Source organism: Kogia breviceps, chromosome 18 (assembly GCF_026419965.1).
Source record: "Kogia breviceps isolate mKogBre1 chromosome 18, mKogBre1 haplotype 1, whole genome shotgun sequence".
In the NCBI taxonomy this organism is placed as follows: domain Eukaryota; kingdom Metazoa; phylum Chordata; class Mammalia; order Artiodactyla; family Physeteridae; genus Kogia; species Kogia breviceps.
The window spans coordinates 6,712,670-6,738,444 of record NC_081327.1 but is presented as its reverse complement, the minus strand read 5'-3'; the positions used below and the strand labels follow the sequence as shown (position 1 = coordinate 6,738,444).

The following is a 25,775-nucleotide window of genomic DNA, read 5'->3' as shown; positions in this document are numbered from 1 at the left end:
TTCCTCCTCCCTCCTCCCTAGTTTCCTCCTCCCCAAACCCAGGAGTCCGGCCCCCAAGTCTTTCCTCCCTCTGACCCGGGAGTTTCAACCCCCGGCTTTCTCTTCCATCAGGACTTTTGGCGCTGGCCACCCTCCTACTCGGCGGGCAGCAAGGTCAAAACTCCTTTTCCCTAAGGGCCCAGAATAAAGCGCAGATCTTTTTGCTTTACCTCCTCCATTATCTCCTAATCGGAGCTTAATTTACTCTCCCCTACGGACCTTTTTAATTAGCGTGCTGGTGAAGCCGACCTGCAATACTTTCCCCAGGAGACCCTGCTACAGGCTCCTGCTGCAAAGCCTGCCGGGAGTTGTAGTCCCTCGGGTCCAGGCCACGCGTGGGAATGCGTGGGGCTGGGTGGGGAGGGGGGATGGGGTCCTGGTGTGGTAGGACTCATAAAGGGCCAAAAATAAATGTAATGATGCCTTCCTCCTTCTGGCTGCAGAGCGCTTTTATGGGAACCTGTGCGGTGGTCTGGCACATTGGTAAGTGGGCTTGATGTCTAGAGTTGTGGGGGAAAACTGGAATTTGGGAGACTGAGTTTTGGGTGGGAGAGCCCTAGTCAGGGAGGCCCAAGTGGAAATGTGGGAGATCACGAAGGGATGGTGGGGGCCTCCACGGGGGCGCCCCGACCTGCCTTGCACCCATACCCCAGCTCTGCACCCCCAGTCACTAGCCGCTCAATCCCAGTGCAGAAGCTGGCTTCGGAAGCCAGGAACACAGCAGCAGCCCCCACCTCCGCTGGCTGGCCCATGCGGCCCAGGGGCTGGGGAGAGACAAGGGGAAAATGAGGGTCAAGAGGAGCCACCACCTGACCGCCACCCCCATGCCACCTGGCCCTGGCTCCCACTCCTACCTGGGCCAGCATGCCCTCTCGGACTGTGACTGTGGGGTCAGGTGTTGAGGCTGCCAGCTCTTCCCACAGTGGGGTCCAGATGTTTCCTGGGGGGGATGCTGGGGTGAGGCAGGAGAGGGGGTCAGGGAAGTCTGCCGCAAACTCTGCCTCTTGGGATCACTCCCAGTCTTCCCAGCTCCCCCAGGAGGCTCTCAGCCCATGTGGAGCTGCTCACCAGTTGGCACGGACACCATTGTGACTCTCATCCAGGGCCAAGGCTTTGGTCATGGCTGTTACTGCCCCCTGCAGAAGACGGGGCATGGAGAAAGTTCAGACCAGAGAAGATGAGGTTCCTTCTGTTCTCTCCTCCCAACCACGGGGCATCAAGCAGGGGCATCAGAAGAGAGAAGTCACGCTCTCCCTGCAGGTTTCATTGCGCTGCACCAGGCTCTGTCTCTTGGGAGACCCTTGATGTATAACAACATGTCACAGGTGGCCATGCCTCAGGGCTGAGGTTCCTGAAGGAAGGGGCAGGGTACCTCGGTAGTGTACCTTGGTGGCCACATAGGGAACCGCCTGGGACTGGCCAATTGCCCCGACCAGGCTGGAGATGTTGATGACATTCTCCCGGCTCTTGCGCAGGTGAGGAAGGGCGAGCTGGGGAGACAGAAGGCAGGGTAAGCCACCCAAGCCCCTGGATCTCCCCCCGCCCCATTGAAATGCATCCTGATGATCATCTCCCGGGTATGCTCACTAGTTGATCTGGGTCCCTGTAGGGACAGCAGCCAGGGTTCTGGGTGCACCTCCTCTGGTTTGCCCCAGGGTCTCTGGGTCTCACCCCTTAAGGAGTCTCTCCTTGTCTGGAAGGGATTTTTCTGTCTCTTCTACTGCCTGCCTCTCTCTCTCTGTCTCTGCCTCCCCTTTCTGTGTCCTTGTCCCCCTCTCTCAGGGTCCCTGTGTCGCTCTCTCTAGGCCTTTGTATATTACTCAAAACTCCTGTCCATAACAAGAGAGGAAAATGCAAGAGAGACCAAGATGACTGCATATTTTACAAAAATGGGAGGAATCTCTTTTATCCGTGGAGGGGAAGATGGTTTCTCTGAGTTTTAGGGAAAGCTCTGCGGTCAGAATGTGACATGGGAAGACTTCATGAAATGTACTCCCTATTTTGCCAACAGACTTGGCAACCCCTGGCTATCCGGAGGTCCCTAAACTAACTCTCAACTCTCTCTCTCTCCCTTTCTTTTTTTTTTTGCGGTACGCAGGCCTCTCACTGTCGTGGCCTCTCCCATTGCGGAGCACAGGCTCCGGACGCGCAGGCGCAGCGTCCACGGCTCACGGGCCCAGCCGCTCCGCGGCACGTGGGATCCTCCCAGACCGGGGCATGAACCCGTGTCCCCTGCATCGGCAGGCGGACTCCCAACCACTGCGCCACCAGGGAAGTCCTCTCTCTCCCTTTCCTTCTCTCTCCCTCCCAGGCGGTCTCTCTGTTCTTCCATTACACATGACCTTGAATAAACTCAAATTCTATCCCTCCCCTTGCTTGCCTGGGGCAAGGACTGTTCCTGCCACCAAAGATTAATGGGCACAGCTGGCTCACCCAAGGGATACTCAGAATGGGAAGCTAAATTAGCTCTCACTCTCCGGTTCACCCCACCAGCTTTTTCTAACCTCCACTCCCTCAAAGACGGCCTCCACCCTGTCCTCAGTGCTGTATCTTCAAACACTCCCCGAGTTCCAACCTCAGGGCCTTTGCATTTGCTGTTCCCTCTGCTCAGAATGTTTCTCCTGACACAGCATGTGACTCACTCCTAGGGTGACCAACTTTCCCCAGTTTGCCCAGGACTGAAGGGTTTCTGGGGACATGGGACATTCAGTCCACAATTTCAAGGCTAAAGTGGGACAATACTATCCCCTCAGTAACTTCAAATCCTGTTCAAATGTTGTCTTCTCAATGAGGATTCCCTGACTGTTCTATTTAAAAATGCAACCTGCCTACCCCTGGGTCCCCAGCCCTCTTCCTGATTCCTTTTCCCTGTGTCACACACCTCCTTCTGATATGCCATATATATTTTTTTTTACTTGCTTATTTGCTTATCCTGTGTCTCTCCCACCAGAATGCAAACACCTGTGAGGGACGGTTGGAATTTCTTATTTTGATTCATCCCCCATACTAAGGTGTCTGGCACATAGTAGGTGTTCAATAAATATCTTTGGCATCAATGAATGAATTTATTGAGGATCTATTATGCACCTGCCCCTGTTCTCAGCTTTAAAAAAAAAAAAAAAAAAATTTATTTATTTCTGGCAGCGCTGGGTCTTCTTTGCTGCGTGTGGGCTTTCTCTAGTCACAGTGAGCGGGGGCTACTCTTCATTGCGGTGCACGGGCCTCTCATTGCGGTGGCTTCTCTTGTTGTGGAGAACGGGCTCTAGGCGCGCAAGCTTCAGTAGTGTAGCATGCGAGCTCAGTAGTTGTGGCTCGCGGGCTCTAGAGCGCAGGCTCAGTAGTTGTGGCGCACGGGCTTAGTTGCTCCGCGGCATGTGGGATCTTCCCGGACCAGGGCTCGAACCCGTGTCCCCTGCGTTGGCAGGCAGATTCTTAACCACTGCTCCACCAGGGAAGTCCTGTTCTCAGCTCTTTACACAGATTAGCTCATTTAATCCTCATGACAACCCTAAAATGAGGTCTAGTCGACAGCCCCTTTCTCCAGTTGAGGAGACTGAGGAGCGAAAGGGTGACTGATGCTCAGAGGGTCACGTGATCGGTCACCAGCCAGTATTTGTGGCTTGGCCATCTGAGACCAAAACCCATAAGCAAATAAAAACTTCTGACAACTTGGGACTTCCCTGGTGGCGCAGTGGTTGAGAGTCCGCCTGCCGATGTGGGGGACGTGGGTTCGTGCCCCGGTCCGGGAAGATCCCACGTGCTGCGGAGCGGCTGGGCCCGTGAGCCATGGCCGTTGAGCCTGCGCGTCCGGAGCCTGTGCTCCGCAGCGGGAGAGGCCACGACAGTGAGAGGCCTGCATACAGCAAAAAAAATAAATAAAAAGACTCCACTCTTGCACTGCAGGGGGTACAGGTTTGATCCCTGCTCGGGGAGCAACATCCCACGTGCCTGGCAGCCAAAAAATGAAAACAAAAAACAGAAGCAATATTGTAACAAATTCAATAAAGACAAAAAATGGTCCACATCAAAAAAAAAAATCTGAAAAAGAAAAAGAAACTTCTGTTTCTTTTCTCCTCCCTGTCTCCCCTCACTCTCACCAGCCTTGAAACCCTGCCTCCCCAGGCCCTGCCTTGGCCAGATTTCTCTCCTTAATCCTCATCGCTCCCTGCCCAGCTGTTTAACTCCCTCCCCTCCCCCAACCTGCAAAGGTGAGGTCCATGGGGGCTGAGACGGGTTTATTCACCACCCTCATCTCAGCACTGGGCACACAGCTAGCGTTCAATCAATATTTGTCCCACGCTCCTTGTGGCCCCTTTCCAACCCTAACCCAGGCATTCGTTGGCAGGCATCCTCCCCCACTCCTCCTGCCAAGGTCGCCTGTACCTCTGTGTAGCTGCATCAAGGACCTGCTGGTAAGAGACCTGCTGACTCTCCCTGTCCCTCCTTCCCTTCCTCCCTTCAGATGCCCGGGTTTGAAACAGCCTGGCTCGCTCAGAGAACTCCTACAAGCTCTCCCTGGCCTGACTCCAGGTCTCCTAAATGTTCAGGTTCCTGGGTCTGCTTCTTGCTCTCCGCGCCCTGCCGTGGGAACCCCCCACTTTGCTGGGTTTCCACCAGCATCTCCTAAATCTCCCTTGGAGCCCCCTTCTGGAGCTCCTGACCTGGCCCCCTCGGGCATTTTCATCTCCATGTCTCGAGTGCAAAACTTACCCCATTGTCTCCCCCTAACATCTGCCCCTCTTCCTGGTTCCCAGCCTCTGACATGGGGCCCGCTCCCACCCAGTTTCTCAAGCCGGAGACCCGGGAGATCTGGGGGTCTTCCGGAGTCTCTCTCACCCTCAGTTCCTCATCAGACTCATCACCAAGGAGCTCTTGAATCTCTACAATTCCCTCCGCCTCGTTAATTCATTTAACAAACATTTCGTCAGGACCTATTATGTGCCAGGCACTGGGGTGAATGCTGGGGATGCTGCAGGAAACAAGACCGGGAGAGACTTCTGCCCTCGTAGAGCCCAGGTTCCATGGGGAGGCAGCAAGAAACAGATACAAGTGCACTATGGAATGTTCTAGAGTGTAATTAGGGATATGAAACAAGAAGGAGAGCAGGAGGAGGGGGAATGGGAGTGTTGGGCTGGGTGCAGTTTCAAACAGGATGCCCAAGGGAGGGCTTTGGGAAGGTGAGTTTTGAGCTTTTTTTTTTTTTCATCCTTTTTTTGGGGGCCTCTCCTCACAGTTTGCGGGATCTTAGTTCCTGGACCAGGGATTGAACCCATCCATGCCCCCTGCAGTGGAAGCGTGGAGTCTTGACCACTGGGCCACCAGGGAAGTCCCAGATTTGAGCATTCTGAGTCCAGGCGTGAGCTGTAGGCATTTCTTAGAGGAAACCATGCTAGGCAGAGAGAATGGCGGCAAGTGCAAAGGCCCTGAGGCAGAACCAGGCTGGGTGTGTTTGGCAGCCAGGAGGCCGCTGTGGTGGGAAGTGAGATCAGAGGAGCAACAGCGGCCAGAGTGTGTGAGGCCTTGAAGGTCATCTCTTCTCACGTGCACAAGTACGATCATCTCCTCACATGAATTCTCACTCCACTTTGCCCACAGATTTGTTCCTCATACAAGAGACAGCATGATCTGTTACTACTAATGATCTGTTAGTATGACTGGGCTCACATCACTTCCTTGCTCAGATATCTTCTATGGCTTCCTATTGCTCTTGAGGTCAAGACCAGGTACCTCAGCATGGCCATCCAAGCCTGATATATCTGCCCCCCAACCCCTTCCTGTACCACCCCCTTCACTCACTGCACTCAGAACCTTGAGAGCTCCTAACTCTCTCCCACCGCCAGGCCTCTGCCCGTCCTGTTCTCTGCCAGGAACACCTGCATCTCCATGTAGCTCCATCAAGGACCCACCAGACTCTTAATGGCCTGACGCCCTCCCTTTGCCTCACCTCTCCCCTAGTTAATGTCATTCATGTTTCACTTCCTCCAAAAAGCCTACCCTGACTCCCAGAACAAACCAGCACCAGGACGCACTCACCCACATAAACTCAACTCTTGTTTATTTAGTAACACTTGGCTGCCCCATGACTATAAACTCCACAAGGGCAAAGACCACGTGGTGTATCCCCAGCACCTACGAATGCTTGGTCAGTCTTTGATGACTAAATAGGTGAACGAATGGATAGGTCTCTAAGAACCAACCCAGCTCCTAGAGTCTACAATGGACACTCCTGTGCTCAAACATCTTCTGTGATCCCTACTGACAAGATCTCATTTCCTTAACTATATAAATATCCCTAATTCCTCTGTTGTTTTCTCTAGCCTAGGGAATGGCTAACTTTGGCTTGTGTCAGAATCCACCAGGGAGGCCAAAGACCCAGAGATTCTGATTCAGGAGGCCTGGGGTCCCAGAATCAACATTTAAAGAGCTTTCAAGGGACATTGGTGGTGGTGATGATGATGATGATGGTGATGAAAGTCATGATGATAATGATGGGGGGATGATGGCAATGATGGTGAAGATGGTGATGATGGTGGTTTAATAATGGTGACAGTGATGGTGATGGCAGTGATGGTGGTGATGGGAATGATGGTGATGATGGCGGTCATGGCAATGATGGTGAAGATGGTCATGATGGTGGTAAATGATGACAATGATGATGATGGCAGTGATGGTGGTGATGATCATGATGGTGGTTTAATAATGGTGACAGTGATGGTGATGGCAGTCATGGTGGTGATGGGAATGATGGTGATGATGGCGGTCATGGCAATGATGGTGAAGATGGTCATGATGGTGGTGGTAAATAATGATTACGATAATGGTGATGGCAGTGATGGTGGTGATGGTTACAATGACGATGACGGCAATGATGGTGGTGATGGTCATGATGGTGGTTTAATAATGGTGACAGTGATGGTGATGGCAGTCATGGTGGTGATGGGAATGATGGTGATGGCGGTCATGGCAATGATGGTGAAGATGGTCATGATGGTGGTGGTAAATAATGATTACGATAATGATGATGGCAATGATGGTGGTGATGGTCATGATGGTGGTTTAATAATGGTGACAGTGATGGTGATGGCAGTCACGGTGGTGATGGTTACAATGATGATGAGGGTGGTGATGATGGTGATGATGGTTATAATGATGACAGTGGTGATAATGGCAGCAACTTACACATGTTGACAAATTTCTTTACAGCAGGCACTGGGATAGAGGCAGGAAGAAGCAGACAAAAGTCTCTGCCCTTTGCAAAACCAAACGCAATCGGCAGACTTTGGAGCTTGGTGTGAACAAACCAACTATAATAAGACATCTGGGAACAACTAGGTGAATTTAAATAGGGCTTGGGTATTAAATGGTATTAAGAAATTACTGTTAATTTTCTTAGGAGATCTAATAGTAATTTGGTCATGTAAAAAAGTCTTAATTTTAATTATTAACATGAAGTTAAATGTTTTGTTTTGGTTTTTTTTTTTTTTTTGGTCACCCCACACTGCTTGCAGGATCTTAGTTCCCAGACCAGGGATTGAACCCAGGCCCTTGGCAGTGAACGTGTGGAGTCCTAACCACCGGACCACCAGGGAAGACCCCAAAATGTATTTTTTTTTTTTTTTTTTTTTTTTTGCGGTCCGTGGGCCTCTCACTGTCGTGGCCTCTCCCGTTGCGGAGCACAGGCTCCGGACGCGCAGGCTCAGCGGCCACGGCTCACGGGCCCAGCCGCTCCGCGGCATGTGGGATCCTCCCGGACCGGGGCACGAACCCGTGTCCCCTGCATTGGCAGGCAGACCCGCAACCACTGCGCCACCAGGGAAGCCCCCACCAAATGTATTTTTAAGTTAAAACAATATTTGGCTCTCCCTTGCCTCTTAGATGGGGGGACAACTCTGAGGTGCTTGTTTCTTGCTGAATCCCAGAGTGCCCCCAGGGGATGGTGCCCTGCTTGGTGGTAACTTGCTTGGTGACACCCTTCATCAGCTTCCTGGCAACCACTCCCCGGGCTGAAGGCAGCGATTCCTGGGATCGCCTTCCATCCATCCTGCCCTTCAATCCCCACCTGGACTCTGCTTCTGGGGGAACCCCAACTAACACAGGTGTGGCCATGGTACTGTGATAAGAATTCTAATACTCTGAATAAGAAAGTCTCTAGATTAGCTAAGATCATGATATCAATGTTAATGTTACTATGATTGTGACAGAGAATGTTCTAGTTTTTAGGAAATACCCTCCAAAACACTGAAGGGTAGATAGACATCATGCTTGCAACTTACTCTCAAATAGAGAGATAGAAGAATAAAGCAAATGTGGTAAAATGTTAACGACGGGGAGTCTGCGTATACAGGACTCCTCTGTATTATCCGGGCAATAAGTCTTAAATAAGTCTTAAATTATGTCAAAATAGGGGCTTCCCTGGTGGCGCAGTGTTTGAGAATCTGCCTGCCGATGCAGGGGACACGGGTTGGAGCCCTGGTCTGGGAAGATCCCACATGCCGCGGAGCAACTAGGCCCGTGAGCCACAATTACCGAGCCTGCGCGTCTGGAGCCTGTGCTCCGCAACAAGAGAGGCCGCGATAGTGAGAGGCCCGCGCACCGTGATGAAGAGTGGCCCCCGCGCGCCGCAACTACAGAAAGCTCTCGCACAGAAACGAAGACCCAACACAGCCATAAATAAATAAATAAAGTTTTAAAAAAATTACGTCAAAGTAAAAATAAATAAACGTTCTAATCCATTGGTAGTATTTATGAAGTTCTTACTAATGAAATTATATGATGTCCAGGTAGGAGAAGGCAGGAGGCAATGGATAGAACAAGCTTAACAAAATGCTTATAATTGCTAAAGGGAGATGGAGATGGAGGGTCTCCTGTTCTTAAAATACACCCAGGTGGTTTCTGCCCCAGGGCCTTTGCACACTCTTTTGGCAAGTGAAACACGCTGTGTCCTACTTCTCTACTTCCTTCCCTCCCATTCAAGGTTCAGCTCAAACTTCACCTTTTCCCTTCTACTTCTCCCAGGATTCATTTGCCCAATATGTATCTCAGAGACTGAAATCTGAGTGAGGTGGATTGGCAGCAAGAAACAGAATGGGGCAAGGTTCGCGATAAACAATAATACCTTGCAGACAGTAACCTCTGTGCCAGATATGTTCTAAAGGCTTTGTGGGTATTTAATTTAATCTCATTCAGTTCTCAGGACAACGCTGTGAATTAGCTACCACCATTAGCCTCCTTCTACAGATGAGAAAACCTAGGTACAGAGAGACTGAGTATCTTGCCTGATGTTACAAGTAGGAAGTGACAGAGAACCCAGGCAGGTGGACCCCATATCTAGACCCTCATGTGAGGCTTCTGCTCCAGCCACTCACAGGTAACAGAGTCAGGAGCCAAGGAGCGAGAGCTGGGGATTGGGGTACAGTGGGGCGCCGGGTCACATTTAGCAGACTGTCGCCCTTGCCATGGGTCCAGTTGGCCAACTGTTCAAGAGAAACCAGAAATCCAGCTGATTGTGAGAAATTTCTCTCTTTTTAAAAATGCTGGCAATTAATGAGGGAGGGAGAGAAAGAAAAAAAAAAAAAAAAGCCACGCACACACGGGAAGCCCCCGGTGGTCCCAGTGGTTAAGGATCCGTGCTTCCAATGCAAGGGGCTCAGGTTTGGTCCGTGGTAGGGCAGCTGAGATCTCACATGCCGCCGGCACGGCCAAGGAAGGGAAAAAAAGAATACACACACGGGGCTTCCCTGGTGGCGCAGTGGTTGAGAGTCCGCCTGCCGATGCAGGGGACGCGGGTTCGTGCCCCGGTCCGGGAGGATCCCACGTGCCGCGGAGCGGCTGGGCCCGTGAGCCGTGGCCGCTGAGCCTGCGCGTCCGGAGCCTGTGCTCCGCAACGGGAGAGGCCATAGCAGTGAGAGGCCCGCCTAGCACACACACAATATATATATATATATATATATGCAAAATGGAAACAGACAAAACAAACGTGTGGTTACCAAAGGGGAGAAGGAAGGAGAGAGGGACAAATTAGGAGTATACAAACTACTACAGATACAAACTACTCTGTATAAAGTAGATAAGCAACAAGGATATATGGTATAGCACAGGGAATTATAGCCATTATCTTGAAATAACCTATAATGGAATAGAGTCTGTAAAAATACTGAATCACTATGGTGTACACCTGAAGCTAACGTAAGACTATAAATTAACTATAGTTCAATATAAAAAATTAAAAGGAGCAGGGACTTCCGTGGTGGTGCAGTGGATAAGACTCTGCGCTCCCAATGCAGGAGGCCTATGCTTGATCCCCAGTCAGGGAACTAGATCCCACACGCATGCCGCAACTAAGAGTTTGAATGCCGCAACTAAGGAGCTGGCAAGCTGCAACTAAAGGAGTCCTGGAGCCGCAGCTAAGACCTGGTGCAACCAAATAAATAAACAAATATTTTAAAAATTAAAAGGGAGCATCAAAAGAAAAAACAAACAAAAAACCAGTCTCAGGGCCAGAAGGCCTGGGTTCAAATCTTAGCTCTGACGCTTCTTGGCTGTGTGACTTTAGGCAAGTCACTTTTCCCCTCTGTGCCTGTTTCCTCCTCTGCAGGATGATGATAACATTTTGTTCTCAGGCTTAGAAATTTCACAAGTCAGTATTTGCGCCTGACACTTAGTACTATAAATGTGTTTGTTAAATAAATAGAAAGAGGGGACTTGCTGGTGGTCCACTGGTTAAGACTCTGCACTCCCAATGCAGAGGGCCTGGCTTCGATCCCTGGTCAGGGAACTAGATCCCATAAGCCACAGCTAAAAGATCCCACGTGTCGCAACTAAGATCCTGTGCAGCCAAATAAATAAATATTTTTTTAAAAAATAGAAAGAACTGGGTGGATGGAAGAGGGACAGACAAATCAACATTCAGAAGAAAAGAAGCAGGAAAGATAGGAGTAAGAACAGGAAAAAAAAAATAGAAACAGGGAAAAATGGACCCTGAACCTTCCAAAGGCTTTAAGAGTCAAAGTGGATGAAAGGACAGAGAGATGGGAAACAAGACAATGGAAAGTTAATGAAATATTGGATTATTCCTCCTGGAGACACAGGGTTTACGGCCTTGCTTCCTTCAGAGAACGATTCAAACATCTTCAGAGAATCCACCCCAGACCCTCTGTCCGAAACAGCCCCTGCCATTCTCTAAGCCCTCAATCCGATTTATTTTTCTTCATAGCCTTTATCGCTACCAGACATGCTAATATATACAATCAATTATCCTTATTCGAGGCAGCTATAGTCCACAAAGTCACAGCGAACACTGAATTAGTGACTATTGACCCATTGCTCCCAGGGGAAATACATATATATAATATTACATTATAACATATACATGCTATTAACTGAAAGTTTGTGTCCCCCCCACCAAATTCCATATGTTAAAATCCTAACCTCCAATGTGATGGTATTTGGAGGTGGGGTTCTGTGGGAGTTAGGTCATGAGGATGGCTCCCTCTTGAATGGAATTAGTGCCCTTAGAAAAGAGACCCCCATGAGGTCCTTCGTTCCTTCCACCATGTGAGGCCCCAGCAAGCAGGCCCTCACCAGACACCAGATCTGCTTCTGACTTGATCTTGGACTTTCCAGCCTCCAGAACTGTGAGAAATAAATGTTTGTCCTTTAAGCCACCCAGTCCATGGTATTTCTGTTATAGCAGCATGAACAGACTAAGACAGGATATATATGTGTATGTATATACGTGCATACGTATATGTATATAGTTATATGGCTATCTAATGTAAATATTATAATCTTAAATCCTAAAAACAGACTCTATTTTATTTATTTTGCAAATAAGGAAGTGTTAAGTGACTTGCCTGAGGCTGCCCCACTCACAGATGCCAGAGCTGGGATTGTGCATGTCCGTGAATACCGGGAAAGCACAGTGAGTACTGATTCTGGGGTTACAACCCACCCTGCAAGGAGGTGAGTCCGCAAATACGGAATCCACAAATAATGAGGATTAACTGCATCTGTCTTTTCTCGTCTATTTCCTTACTCTACAATGTGAATCCCATGAGGACAGGAATGCTTGGTCAATTTTGTTCACTGCTAAATCCCCAGTCCCTAGGACAGAATGTGGGGCATAGTAGATGCTCAATAAATATCTGTTGAAAGGATCAAGGACACAGAGAGAAAGGATGCACTAGTATCTGCCGTCTCTAAATTCTTACAACAGAGAAGGGAAGTACAGCCCAGAGAGGGTAAATCAACTGCTCAAAGTTGCCCAGCCAATAAGAGAGGCTTCTTTCTACCATGGCCTTGCTGTGTGACCCCAGTCCAATCAGCTCACCTCTCTGAGCCTCGGTTTACCAATGTGAGGCATTCTTATGAAGGGTAAGCATGAAGCTGATGACAATTTCCCTTCAAAGCCTCCACACCAAGCCTTATAGACCATGTGCAGAGAGTACATCTTCTCAGTCATGGAAAAAGAGAAGGGCCATCAGTCTTACTTCATAGATAAGAAACTGAGGCTGCAAATGGCAGCTATTTGCCCAAGACAGTTCCGGTAATTATGAGGCCGAGCAGTTACACTATTCAATACTCACAACGACCCTATAATGATGACAAGGATGGTGATTTTCATTTTAGAGATGTAGAAACGGATGCATAAAAGGGCTAAGGGCACAGGCCTGGGGGCACACAGCAGGGATGGAACAGAGCCAGCATTGGGGTGGGAAGCTAGGAGGTGGGTTGATACCAGTGGAGAACAGCCCTCAGGACTCATGACTCACGGTAGCCAGCACTGTTGACCCACAATCCAGGCGGCCGAAACGGTGGATGGACTCAGAAACGAGGGTCTGGGGAGAAAGATATCTTGTGAGTGAACAGTGCTGGCACCAGGCCTTGTGGAGCTGAGGGTCCAAAAGCGAGGTGGGAATAGGATCACAGCTGAGGGGCCAGAGACTAGAGAGCTGGTGACATTCACACTCTGGTCACGACTCCAGAGACCTGGGGCTGGGGTGCGGGGGCAGATGTCAGACATACTGGCTAAAGAGAAGGACTAGAAACCCTGAGGAAAGAGAAAAACTCTTACAGAAAGAGACCCACTGTGAGGAATTTATTTGTCCCAATCCACATGACAGGTGTGACAAGAGCCTTGAAGGAGTGGGAGATAAAGGAGAATCTTCCCAGGAGACGCAGGACCTGGCCGGCAGAGTTAGGGAAAGCCTTGAAATGATACTGAGCTGAAACCTCTGGGACAGGTACAATTTAGCCAGAAGGGGGAAATGCAGAGGGGACAGCATGTGCAAAAGCCTGGGGCGGGGTGGAGGAGCAATTGGAGATACCGGGGGTAGGGACAGAAAATACGCTCACCCTCACATCTTCCTCCTGAGTCACATCACAGAGCAGAAAGACAGTGCCAGGAAGCTCCCGCTCCAGCGCCCGACGCCCGGACTCTGCAGGAAGAGAAGGGCTGGGGGTCTGGACTCTTGGGTCTGAGGGAGGAAGGTTCTGGGGGCCTGGACTCCTCCTGGAGGGGTGGGGGTGAGGACTGAGGGACCCCCCCACTCACCATCTTTGTCACAGATAACCACTTGGGCACCGCTTTCCACTGAGGATGGGAAGAGAACAGATTACCCCATCACAGGCCTTTGCGAAGCCCTCTGCTACCCTCTAGTGGCCACCTGAAGCGGGGCCGTCTCCCACTATGCTCCCCTCGTGACCCTCAAGTCTCATGATAATCCCCTAGGACAAAGGGCAGAAGTTTTGACACATATTCTCCTTGGCTGCTCCAGGTGCTTGCTGGAGCTCCTGAGCCTCCATCCCTGGGTTCCAGAGTAAACCCTAAATCTGCAAGAGGCATGTTCCCCCAAACCACCCGTTTCGTAGCTATTACCGAGACCCGCCGAAAGGGAGTCAATGGCGTTTGGAAATCCGCCAGAATCTCGGGCCCCAGGCTACCACTGCCTATCTTTTCATTAACTTTGCAAATGGCATTTTATCAGATAAGAATCTAGATTCCAGTACAGAAGATACTTCTTTCCACACCCATTAATTAGCCCCCCAGGGTCCCTCCTCTCCCAGACTCCCAATATTCAGAGCCAGCCAGACCCCCCTCACCGAAGGCTCGAACGATCCCGGCTCCGATGCCGCGCCCGCCCCCGGTCACGACGACCACCTTCCCAGCATAGCGCGTTCCCGTTGCCATCCCGCGCGAGACTGTCACTCCCTCCAGGCTTCTATCCACCTCGAAGTCCGGTGAGGTCTTGGGGTCGAACGGTAAATAGGGGCTGGATCCTGGAAGCCCGGCCCTGGGGGGCGTTGCCAGGAAAGCCAGAAGCCGGAAGGTTGGTCCCAGCCCCGTCCTCCCTCAGACCCAGAGGTCCGGATCCCCAAAGCCCTCCTCCCTCAAACTCAGGATAACTGGCGTCTGGCCCCCTCTGCCTTCGGACCCCAAACTCCAGGTCCCTAGTTTTCTCTTTTTTCAGATCCAGGAATCCGGGACCCCAGCCCCCTCCTCCCTCAGAACCAGTAATCTGGACCCCGATCTTCCTCCTACCTCAGACCTACAAGTCCGAGGTCCTTGTCCCCTCCTCCCTCGGGGCCCAGAAGCCCACTACTCCGGCTCTACCCCTCAGAGACACCAGTGTAACAACCTCAAACAGACAGAAAGTTCTTCACTAAAAGTTCAAAGTTTTAATCCAAATCTGGACAAGTGTTGGGAAAACCAAACTTTGGCCATAGAAACCCCTCCTCTTCTAGGCCACCGGAGGGGACCAGATCACGCCCCCAGGTTCCCGGAGAGGCTCCAGATCTCCGGGAGGTACCTCCAGGCCACGCCCTCACTCTCTGATTGGTTGCCACGTGTAGGCGGGTCAGAAGCTGGACTGCAGCAGAGTGACTCGAAGAGGCCACGCCCCCTCGTCTTGGGTTAGGGCGGGAGGGGCGATCCCGGAATCCCACGTCGGCTCCCAGGAGGCGGGGCCTGCGCCGCGCCCACTACCTCTGCGGGAGAACCCCGAGGAGCGGGAATTGGCAGCTGGAGGAGATCTTGGGGGGGAGGACACCTGGGGCGGGGGCTCTGACGGAGGCGGCGGGGCAGGGGGAAGAGGGTCTCCTCGAGACTCCACATTTCCACCTGGAGAGGACAAATGGGGTATGAGAATTGCAAACTCTGGGACCCAAAAGTCCAGACTCTCCCAGGCCTTTCCTCTCAGACTTAGGAGTCCGACCTGCCAGGTCCCTCCTCTCCCAGACCCAGAATTCCTGGACCCTGGGCCCCTCGTTCCTGGGATCTAGAACTTCCAAGCCCTGTCCAGCTCTCTCCTCATAAAGATAAAGGATTCCTCAGACCCCTACCCATCAGCACCGACGATTCCAGGCCTCCGACTCCCTCTTCCCTAAAACCCAGGAGCCCAAAGTCCCCAGCCCATTCTCACCTGTCATCATTCTGTGCCACTGCGACGCCTCAGTGGCCAGGGCTTGAGAGAGGCTGAGAACTCGCTCCCGGTGCCCTTCGGATGTCGGCAAATAAGGGGTGGTGTTCCTTGGACTAGAAAGAAAGAGAGTTGGGGAACTTGTAGAATTAGCCAGTAGAGTAAGGACCACAGTGCCCCGCGTGGCCTTCTGGGAGTCGTAGTCCCTAGCACGTGCCTCTAAAGGATTTTAAACTGGGCGCGACCCTCTTTTAAAAAGCCCGCGTGCATTGTGGGATTTGTAGTCCGGTTCCCGGAAATTTTCTCCGATTTCCTGACGGAGGGGCGGAGTTTGATATAGACCAAGGAACCGCAGTTCTCACTGCGAACTAGGGCTTTCTGATTTCTCAGGAACTTGAGCGTCTCTAAAAGATTCTGCGATCTGTACTTTAGTACTCACGAGTACTCAGGAGACATTAATAGCAATGCTACTCTCCTCCCCTTTGCTGATTTCCCTGCTTCTTGCCCAGATCTCCAATTCCTTACCTGCTCCAGGACCCCGAGCTTCTAAGCCATTTCTGGGCTCCTGAGTGTCCCAAGACAGGCTGCAAAGGAATTGGGGCATTAGAATTCCTCATCTGGAAGTCCTCATGTTCTCATTTTGAGGGTGAAGGGGCTCAGAAAGGGGATAAAACTGCCCCAAAGACACTGCCAATTTTTAACTTTACCTGAACTCCTGGAAAACAAGGAGAGTTCGGAAAATCACCGCCCGCCCCCCCGCCCCCCATCAGTCCTTTTGCATTCTGGTAAAAGGCTTACTGCAAAGAACCCCTCTTCTCCATATAACTTAAATAAGACTGATGAAGTAAAATTGTTATTTTAAGGCAGGACAAGAAAAATTAAACATAAAATTCTCTGTGTGCTTCAGTCTCCTCCCTCCCTCCCTAATGTGCAGTGTGCATCTGTATTACACATTAACCAGAGCTCCTCAGAGATGGAAGCGCCTGCTCTATCGTAAAGATCATTTTTTTCCCCCTTTCTCCCGACACTACCAATGTAACTTCTTAAAAGAACAGTATTCTTTCCCAACTCTGTAGGAGATCATGGTGACTTGCTGCTGGCTTTGTATGTTCTTCCCTAGACTATGTATCCTTGAACTTTTAATGTAAAAATATCAGTATGTCATTTTTAAAAAATTATTATTATTTTTTTACATTTATTTATTTTATTTATCTTATTTTTTTTGGCTGCATTGGGTCTTCACTGCTGTGCTGGGCTTTTCTCCGGTTGGCGTGAGCAGGGACCACTCCTGTTATGGTGCGCAGGCCTCTCACTGCTATGGCCTCTCCTGCTGCGGAGCACGGGCTCTAGGTGCGTGGGCTTCAGTAGCCGTGGCACGCGGGCTCTAGAGCGCAGGCTCAGTAGCTGTGGCGCACGGGCCTAGTTGCTCCGCGGCATGTGGGCTCCTCCCAGACCAGGGCTCGATCCTGTGTCCCCTGCATTGGCGGGCGGATTCCCAACCACTGCGCCACCAGGGAAGCCCATCAGCATGTCATTTTGATGTATGTACGATCCTTTGTCTGGAAAATGGATATGAGTGTGCCTTTTGACTTCTAACACATGGAACAGTTCTCAGAGCTTTCTGAGAGTCTGTCTCCCAGGTTATAATCCTGTTTGGCTCAAATAAAATTCCCTTTTTTTCTTGTTAATTTGTTTTTAATAGAATTTTCATCGACAAGATTCACAGATGACCCCCCCCCCACCCCGTTTACCTGTGACAAGGCCAGAAACAGACCCTCCAAGTTCACATTCCTTTTGTCATAAATGATTAGCTGAACTCTTTTTCCACCCCCGCAAACTAGCGAGACATAGAGATAAATGTTTGTTCAGCTGACGTGAGATGCTCCCTGTTTACAAAAACAATCCCAACTGTAAAATCACCCCACTTGTCTAATTCCTTCCTAGAAAAGTCTAAGATGAAACCATCCATGGGGAACTCCCTGGCGGTCCAGTGGTTAGGACTCCGTGCTCTCACTGCAGAGGGCCTGGGTTCAATCCCCGGTGGGGAAACTAAAATCCCACAAGCCACTGCGCAATGGCGTGGCCAAAAGAAAACAAAAAACAAAAAACCAGGGGCTTCCCTGGTGGCGCAGTGGTTGAGAGTCCGCCTGCCGATGCAGGAGACACGGGTTCGTGCCCTGGTCCGGGAAGATCCCACATGCCGCGGAGCAACTGAGCCCGTGAGCCATGGCCGCTGGGCCTGTGCGTCCGGAGCCTGTGCTCCGCAACGGGAGAGGCCACAACAGTGAGAGGCCCGCATACCGCAAAAAAAAAAAAAAACAAACAAAAAAAAAAAACAAAAACAAAAAAAAAAAAAAAAAAAACACAAAAAACCAACAACAACAAAGCAACCAAACAAACAAAAAATACCGTCCTGCCTGGACCACTCTGATCTTTGGATCTGGAGTCCTCTCCCCATCACCATAACGTGAATAAAATCTATTTCCTTACTTGATCAATTTTTCTTCTTTTCTTTTTTTTTTTTTTTTTTGCCTTTGACAACACATAGTAACAGGAAAGGAAAATTGGGCTTCCAATCCAGACCTGTGACCCCCACCCCCTCCCCGAGGAGGGAGAACGCTGGTGAGGTGGAGATGTTGTCTCTGGCCCACCCTGTCTTCTACCGATAAGGGAGCCAGGATGCTGATTTCAGCACAGGTACAGCGGGGTAAAATCTGGAGACCTGTTCTGGGTACGGAGGAAGGAAACATCCCCATTTTACAGAGAGGGAAACTGAGGCTCCAACTAGGAACTAAGAACCCACTGCTGCTTCACTGCCCCACCCGTTTCCCTCACTTTTTGTTCTGCGTCAGGCTGGCGTCCGGCTGGGGACAGTGTCCTTCCCAGAGTGAGGAGCCGGGGGGAGGCTGGGCGAGGGAGAGGCCGTCCATACTCCTGGTGTCTGCGCATTCTCTCCAATTGCTCCTGAGCACTCATCCGGGGCCGGGCCAGGGGGACCTGGGGAGATGAGAAACACCGTGATACTGCAACCTTGGCCTCCGTTTTCTCTCTTCCCTGAGCCTCTCGGCCCCCTGCCTTGCCCTTCCCAATAAGTTCACCCTGGACCTCGAGGGCTACTTCTACACCCGGAGCACAGCCTCTGCTGCTCAAGTCCTTCCATGGCCCCCAAGCGCTTTCAGAACAAAGGCACTGGAGGCCCCTTGTGGCCTGGTCCCTACCCACCTCTCCAGCCTCAACTCCATCAGCTGCCCTGTTCAAACCCGAAGCCCCAGACTGACAAACACCCAACTTCCCTGGACAGATCAAGTCTCTTTGCAGTGGTAGTCAGGACTCCGGGTTGCTTGTGATTTTAAAAAAACAAAAACAAAAAAACCCCCTCTGAATCAGCTTTGAAAACATTAAAAGGAAGAATGAGATGCATCGTGTAACTAGATCGCCAGGAGGATGACTTTGGGTTTGTCTGAGGGAGGACTTTACAGGCTCGCTCTCGCCCTCAAAACCAGACAGAAGAGACACACAGGGAGACTGTCATGTGACAACTGCAGTTATGCTGCCACAAGCCAAGGAACTTTACCAGAAGCTACCAGAAATATGGTTCTGATGACATCTTGACCATGAACACTTACTTATAGCCTAGAGAACTTAAAATGCAACAGGACAGAGAGAAATCAAAGGGGAACTTGAACTTGAACATTTGGAACATTCTCAGCCTATGTGTATTGCAAGGAAGCTTGTTCTGAAGAGGTGTGTCCGGAAAACCATTTGCTGAGACATTAGGCATGTGATGATGCGTGGATCCAGTAAACCAACTCAGCGGAAAAGCTGCCAAGTCAAACTGAAGGGGACAGAGATGGGACAAAATGAAGGAAGGCTGTCAGACATCTGGGATGCTACAGGCAGGAAAGTGACCAACAGAGCTGCAAACGCGTTATCCTTCCGGAAAGGGGGTAATTTGGACACAGACATGCACCTAGGGAGAACGCCACGTGACAAGTGAAGTTATGATGACACAAGCCAAGGAACGGATCCCTCCCCAGCTCCTTCAGAAGGAGCGTGGCCCGGGACTTCCCTGGCAGTCCAATGGTTAAGGCTCCAAGCTTCCACTGCAGGGGGCGCGGGTTGGATCCCTGGTCAGAGAACTAAGATCCCACACGCCGTGCAGCGCGGATAAATAAATTAATTAATTAAATTTAATTAATTAATTAATTAATTAATTTTAAAATTAATTAATTAATTAAAAAATTTTTTAAAAGAAGCATGGCCCTGAAAACACCTTGATTTCAGACTTCTAGCCTACAGAACTGTAAGACGGTAAATTTATTGTTTAAGCAAAAAACAAAGGGGATGGGGTGGGGAGAGAACTCTCCATTGCAGTCTCCAACTAGAACATTCTAGGCAGACAGCTTAGATCTGTTGCTATTGTAGGACCAATCACTGCAGTTTGCGTGACTCCGATTTGGTCGATCCTGAGTCGCATGCCCACCTGTTAGATACATCATGGTCCCTGCAAATTGACCTTGTGTCATTTATTTCTTCATGGCAGGCCAGACCACTGACCCAAAAGCCTGCTAGGGCCAAACTGAAACTTTTACACATCCCTTGTTTCAAAGATAGCTCAAGTAGACGGATATCTTTAGCCATTTACAGCCTGCCTGCTTTGAATACTCCGTGAAGTTGTACCCCAGCATCTGCTAGCCATAGGTAAGATCAACCTGTAGCTATAAAAGCCCCCAGCAGGGGAGTTCCCTGGCGGTTCAGTGGTTTTAAGGGCTCCGCGCTTCCACTGCAGGGGGCACGGGTTTCATCCCCGGTCGGGGAGCTAAGATCCCGCATGCCTCGCGGCGGGACCAAAACAAACAAACAAACAAAGCCCCCAACAGGCTGCTGCCCTTGGGCGCTCTCTGACCCAGAGACTCCCCTCTGTGCTGCTAAGCACATCACCTAGACCCTTAAGTCCCTTCTCTAATCTCCCTCTCTCGTGGGAGTTCCCTTGTCCCGCCCCCACCCCTCCTCCTGGGCAGGGGCCCCCAAGCAGTAACCTCTGGAGGGTCTCACGCCGGGAGGGACTTTTCCCACAGGCAAATCTGTCAGTGTGGACCAACTAAAGCTCTGTGTGCTACTGCCACGTAGTGGTCATATCTCTTTCCATGATCAGCTCTGAAATACCGAGCACCTTACACCCACCGCTGGATGCTGGCCGCGGTGCGGCTGAGGGAGGAGCCATTCCCAAGATTAAGTGTTATTCGGCGCAGTTCCAACAATCCATGTCCTTTATACACACCGCTAAGAATAAACTTCCTCTCCTCCTAAGAAAGGACAGATTGATTACTTGGTTTCCACGGATAATAAGGACGCACCCAAAATGCTTTTAAACCTATTCGAGGGGACGTCCCTGGCTGTCCATCGGTTAATACTCCGCGCTTCCACTGCAGGGGGCACAGGTTTCACCCCTGGTTGGGGAGCTAAGATCCCGCATGCCGCGTGGCACTGCCAAGGGCGGGGCGGGGGGGGGCGGATAACAGCACCACCTATTCGAACAAGCAATCGTAACTTGCATCCCCGGAACCGCGCTCCTGAAAGCCAGCCAATCAACGATGGCCCCGCGTTTCTGAAAATCAGCCAATCAACAACAGACACAAAGCTTCCGCATCTTAAGGTCGAGCAATTCCTACACCCGAAAGTCCACCGGTTTCCGAGCTCTACGCCGTATGACATCAGCTCTCCGCTTTGCTCAGAGCGACTGTATGTTACAAGAGGTCTGTCTTGCTTAAGCAAGTAATAAATTCGGCTTTGTTTCCGATACACAGCTGCAGCTTCTTTATCCCCTCCGTGCCTTTGCGTACATAGCCTGTTTCCTGTTTGGAGTACTGTTTCCTGCATGGCCAAACTTTTTTCATTCATCCAGACTCACCTTACCTAAACTTCAAAAGGTTTCCCAATGCTCCGAGTCCCGCTATGCGATGGCTCAGCCCTGTCGGATGTGTATGAGGGTTGCATTCCTGCCTCTCCCCCATCAGACTCCAGCATCAGGACTAATTCATGGCAGGGCGGCCCCAACACCTTCCACAGGGACTGGTCCCTAGAAGACCAGTATCATGAGCAAATAAGGGAATTCGGGATTTCTTCCCGCACTGGCCAAAGGTCATGGAGAAGGGGAGAGATAGCAACTGATCTTGACACTCTACTTGGATTGGTCATCTGCTGACGGCTTAGCGGGCATCGGAGAGGTCCTGCCAAGTCCATCAGCCATACTTTTCCTGCCGGACCCCTTTGCCAGTTTCAGGATAGGGGAAGCCACAGAAGAATAGGGGTTGTGATGCAGAGATTCACTACACGGCAAACTCAGAAGAGCAGGTCCTTGAAAACAGGGACTGGTCTGGGGACCTCGCCTTGTAGAGCCTGGCAGTCGAGAAAGGTCTGAGGAATTCGTGGACCTGCATTGAACAACCCTGCAGTTGGCAGACGGCATTCCAGAGGTCAGAGCTCTGTGCTCCCAAGTGACCATGTGCGGTCGTATGGGTTGCTCACTGCCCAAGGGCTAAGCCCTCCACTGGCCACGCCAGGTGCCGTCCACGCAGAAGGTGGAGCCTGTCTCTAATTCACAAAAAGGCACTCTGTAGGCTAGCAGAAGCCCTGGCTTCCTAAATCCCCACTTCAGTCTGGACGCTTGCACTAGCTGTTTCCCTGCTTTGCCAGGGATAAATTCGAACTCAATCTTCAAGGTCTGTCTGCCTCCAGGAAAACAACCCCAACATGCTCAGGCTGCCTGGGAGCTGTCCCCTGAAGTCCCCCAATGCCTCGTGCGTTCCCCATCTCAGCACACACCTCTGCTTGTTCTGATAGTGCTTGTGGCTGAGGTTCCTGATGCCTGGGATCTGGCCTGATTCAGTTCAGGAACCCCAGTGGCCGGACAAAGCCCAGCCCACAAGAGGCCAAGGACCACCCCAGCACCAATGAGAATGGCAAACTTGTTGGCTCCACCTTCAAAGTCAGTTCCCCAAATTTCTTATCTGTCATTTCCAAAAAAAAAAAAAAAAAAAATCCGAAACTGACATTTGTTTTTCTAAATCGGTGCCAATACGCACCCAGTGTTCGCGACGTGAGGCATTGCCTGAGTCACACCCACCGGGCTTCTGCCGTCAACTGCAATTTTCTTGCTTTGTGTTTTGTTTCGTTACTTATGACTTCTAGTTTAATCGCTCTCTGAAGGTGTCAAAAAGAGCCAAAGATCGCCCCAAAGAGAGTGAAAAGAAACAGAAGCAGCTGTCACTTCAAAGAGCTCAGAAAGTAGAATCACGTCAGGAACAGGATTGTGGAGCCTCTATGGGGACATCTCACTAAATAGGACCCTCAAGATGTGATGTGACATGAACAGAAAGACACGTTGCAGAAGTTTTACTGGGACAGTGACACCAGGAACTGATGACGAGTAGAGAAACTCTGCAGAAGGCAAAACCTGAAGACCCGGACCCTGTGTTCATGGGGAAGTAACTGGATGCCCCTGAATGGCCTTTGATCATGAAACAAGCTAGAACATTCCATGAAGACCAGAGCATCAGCTGGCAACACTAAAGAAGTATATGATGTAAAACTTTTTTTTTTTTTTTTTTTTTGCGCGGTAGGCGGGCCTCTCACTGTTGTGGCCTCTCCCATTGCAGAGCACAGGCTCCAGACGCGCAGGCGCAGCAGCCACGGCTCACGGGCCCAGCCGCTCCGCGGCACGTGGGATCCTCCCGGACCGGGGCACGAACCCGCGTCCCCTGCATCGGCAGGCGGACTCTCAACCACGGTGCCACCAGGGAAGCCCATGATGTAAAATATTTTAATACCTGGGTGGCAGAGCACCTGCAGGTCAGAAATTACAATTGATGAGTTTGCTAACACAACAGCTGATGAAAACTGAGTTCTGAAAAAAATGTATACAGTGGATCAGAGAGCTCCATAATATCGCTATGCTCCTGTAAAACTGTCACCGAGGGAATTCTCTGGTGGTCCAGTGGTTAGGACTCCGAGGGCCTGGGTTCAATGCCTCGTCAGGGAACTAAGATCCACAAGCTGCATGGTGCAGCCAAAAAAGAAAAAAAAAAAGAAAAATCGCCGACAGCAATGCGAGATAACAATGACAGGCTTGAAGGATGCCGGGCTCACGTGGTCTGCTCACGGGCGTGCTGGAGCCACAAGCACACACACAAGACACAGTTGGCAGTGCCTAGAAAAAGCCGACATCCGAAATGTTTCGAACGTGTCTGCGATTTTCCTGGGCATTACTATTATGCAAACAAGAAATTGTGGCACACACACCCCCCCAATGTTCATGGCAGCACTATTCACAATAGCCAAGACATGGAAGCAACCATCCATCGACAGATGAATGGATAAAGAAGATGTGGTACATATATACAATGGAATATTACTCAGCCATAAAAAGAATGAAATAGGGGCTTCCCTGGCGGCACAGTGGTCAGGAATCCGCCTGCCAGTGCAGGGAACACGGGTTCGAGCCCTGGTCCGGGACGATCCCACGTGCCGCGGAGCAACTAAGCCCATGTGCCACAACTACTGAGCCTGTGCTCTAGAGCCCACGAGCCACAACTATTGGGCCCGCGTGCTATAACTACTGAAGCCCGCACGCCTAGAGCCCGTGCTCCGCAACAAGAGAAGCCACCGCAATGAGAAGCCCGCGCACCGCAACGAAGAGTAGCCCCTGCTCGCCGCAACTAGAGAAAAGCCCGTGCGCAACAGCAAAGACCCAAAGCAGCCAAAAATAAATAAATAAATATTTTAAAAAACAAAAGTGCTATTTAAAAAAAAAAAGAATGAAATAAAGCCATTTGCAGCAACATGGATGGACCTAGCGATTATCATACTAAGTGAAGTAAGAGAAATACCATATGATATCACTTATATGTGGAATCTGAAAAATGATACAAATGAACTTATTTACAAAACAGAAACAGATTCATGGATATAGAAAACAAACTTATGGTTACCAAAGGGAAAAAGGGAGGGATGGTTAAATTAGGAATTGGGGATTAACAGATATACGCTGCTGTAGAGAAAATAGATCAACAACAAGGACCTACTGTGTAGCACAAGGAACTATATTCAATATCTTGTAATAACCTATAATGGAAAAGAATCACTTTGCTGTACAGCTGAAACTAACACAACATTGTAAATCAGTTATACTTCAATAGAAAAAAATTTTTAATTTAAAAAAGAAATTGTGGGGCTTCCCTGGTGGCGCAGTGGTTGGGGGTCCGCCTGCCGATGCAGGAGACGCGTGTTCGTGCCCCAGTCCGGGAAGATCCCACGTGCCGCGGAGCGGCTGGGCCCGTGAGCCATGGCCGCTGCGCCTGCGCGTCCGGAGCCTGTGCTCCGCAACGGGAGAGGCCACAACAGTGAGAGGCCCGTGTACCACAAAAAAAAAAAAAAAAAAAAAAGAAATTGTGGCATCTCTACATACAGCCTGTAACAATAGAATTTCACACTCCGTGAAGAGCAAGGATAAACCACCCACCGCCGTAAAAAAAAAATCAAAAAACAAAAACTGCATACTGGCTGCAGGCATCAGGAACCCAGGACATTTTCCTTAGAAATAAAAAGCGCCTGGGGAAGAAACTGAGACGCAAATGTAGAGAACAAACGTCTGGACACCAAGGGGGGAAAGTGGCGTGGGTGCGTGGTGGTGGCGGGATGAATAGGGAGATTGGGATTGACATCTATACACTAATATGTATAAAATGGATAACTAATAAGAACCTGCTGTATAAAAAAATAAATAAAATAAAATTCAAAAAGATAAATAACTCCAAAAAATAAAAAGCGCCTGATGTTTATAAGCTATTTTTATTCCCCTGACTCCATTTAAGTAATTCATTGTTATTTTTTTTTAACTTGACATTTAAATGGTGATGTTATTTATAGCTTTTATCCCATTTCGTATGCATATTCGTACATTTTATTGGAGAAATGGTAATGTGTTTGCTTAAGTGCTTGAAGGATGCTCCAGACATGGCAGGACCATGACATGGTCCAGACATGGACCAGTGCTGCTCCAGACACGGCAGGCGGTGTTATAGAATGCACAGTACACAGTATATGCACCGAATTACTAGAATCTGCAAAACTTTGCATTTTAAACAACATCTGGTACCAAGGGTTTTGAACAAGGTTTGAAAACCGGTATATCGAGAATCCGACTCTGTCTCGACATCTCCACTTTTTCTAACCTAGTGCAAACAACTGTTCTCTCCCCGCTGGACTAGCCCAGTCACCTTCTCACTGGTTCCCTGCCTCAGCCCTTGTTCACTGTCTGTT

At 50.1% G+C, this 25,775-nt stretch overlaps 2 protein-coding genes across 14 annotated transcripts in view; both read right to left on the bottom strand.

Moving 5' to 3' along the window:
• Nucleotides 1-497: 497 nt before the first annotated feature.
• On the bottom strand, nucleotides 498-14,334 carry HSD17B14 (hydroxysteroid 17-beta dehydrogenase 14). The gene is given in 9 exon segments (XM_067019641.1): nucleotides 498-803; nucleotides 894-986; nucleotides 988-991; nucleotides 1,108-1,175; nucleotides 1,425-1,529; nucleotides 12,810-12,875; nucleotides 13,393-13,475; nucleotides 13,592-13,630; nucleotides 14,140-14,334. Coding segments are annotated over 9 exon segments (720 nt in total). The 5' UTR covers nucleotides 14,228-14,334; the 3' UTR covers nucleotides 498-629.
• Nucleotides 14,335-14,692: 358 nt separating this feature from the next.
• Nucleotides 14,693-25,775, bottom strand: part of PLEKHA4 (pleckstrin homology domain containing A4) — a 32,545-nt gene continuing 21,462 nt past the window's right edge. For 12 of the 13 annotated variants that reach the window (XM_067018578.1, XM_067018572.1, XM_067018579.1 and 9 more), the window contains 4 exons: nucleotides 18,291-18,452; nucleotides 15,981-16,039; nucleotides 15,459-15,571; nucleotides 14,693-15,157 (listed from right to left, as the gene is read on the bottom strand). In XM_067018578.1, coding sequence (XP_066874679.1) covers nucleotides 14,895-15,157; nucleotides 15,459-15,571; nucleotides 15,981-16,039; nucleotides 18,291-18,452 — 597 coding nt within the window. In that variant the 3' untranslated portion in view covers nucleotides 14,693-14,894. Of the gene's footprint in view, nucleotides 15,158-15,458; nucleotides 15,572-15,980; nucleotides 16,040-16,952; nucleotides 17,015-18,290; nucleotides 18,453-25,775 lie in introns of those variants that run through there. The other variant, XM_067018580.1, reaches the window with a different exon arrangement.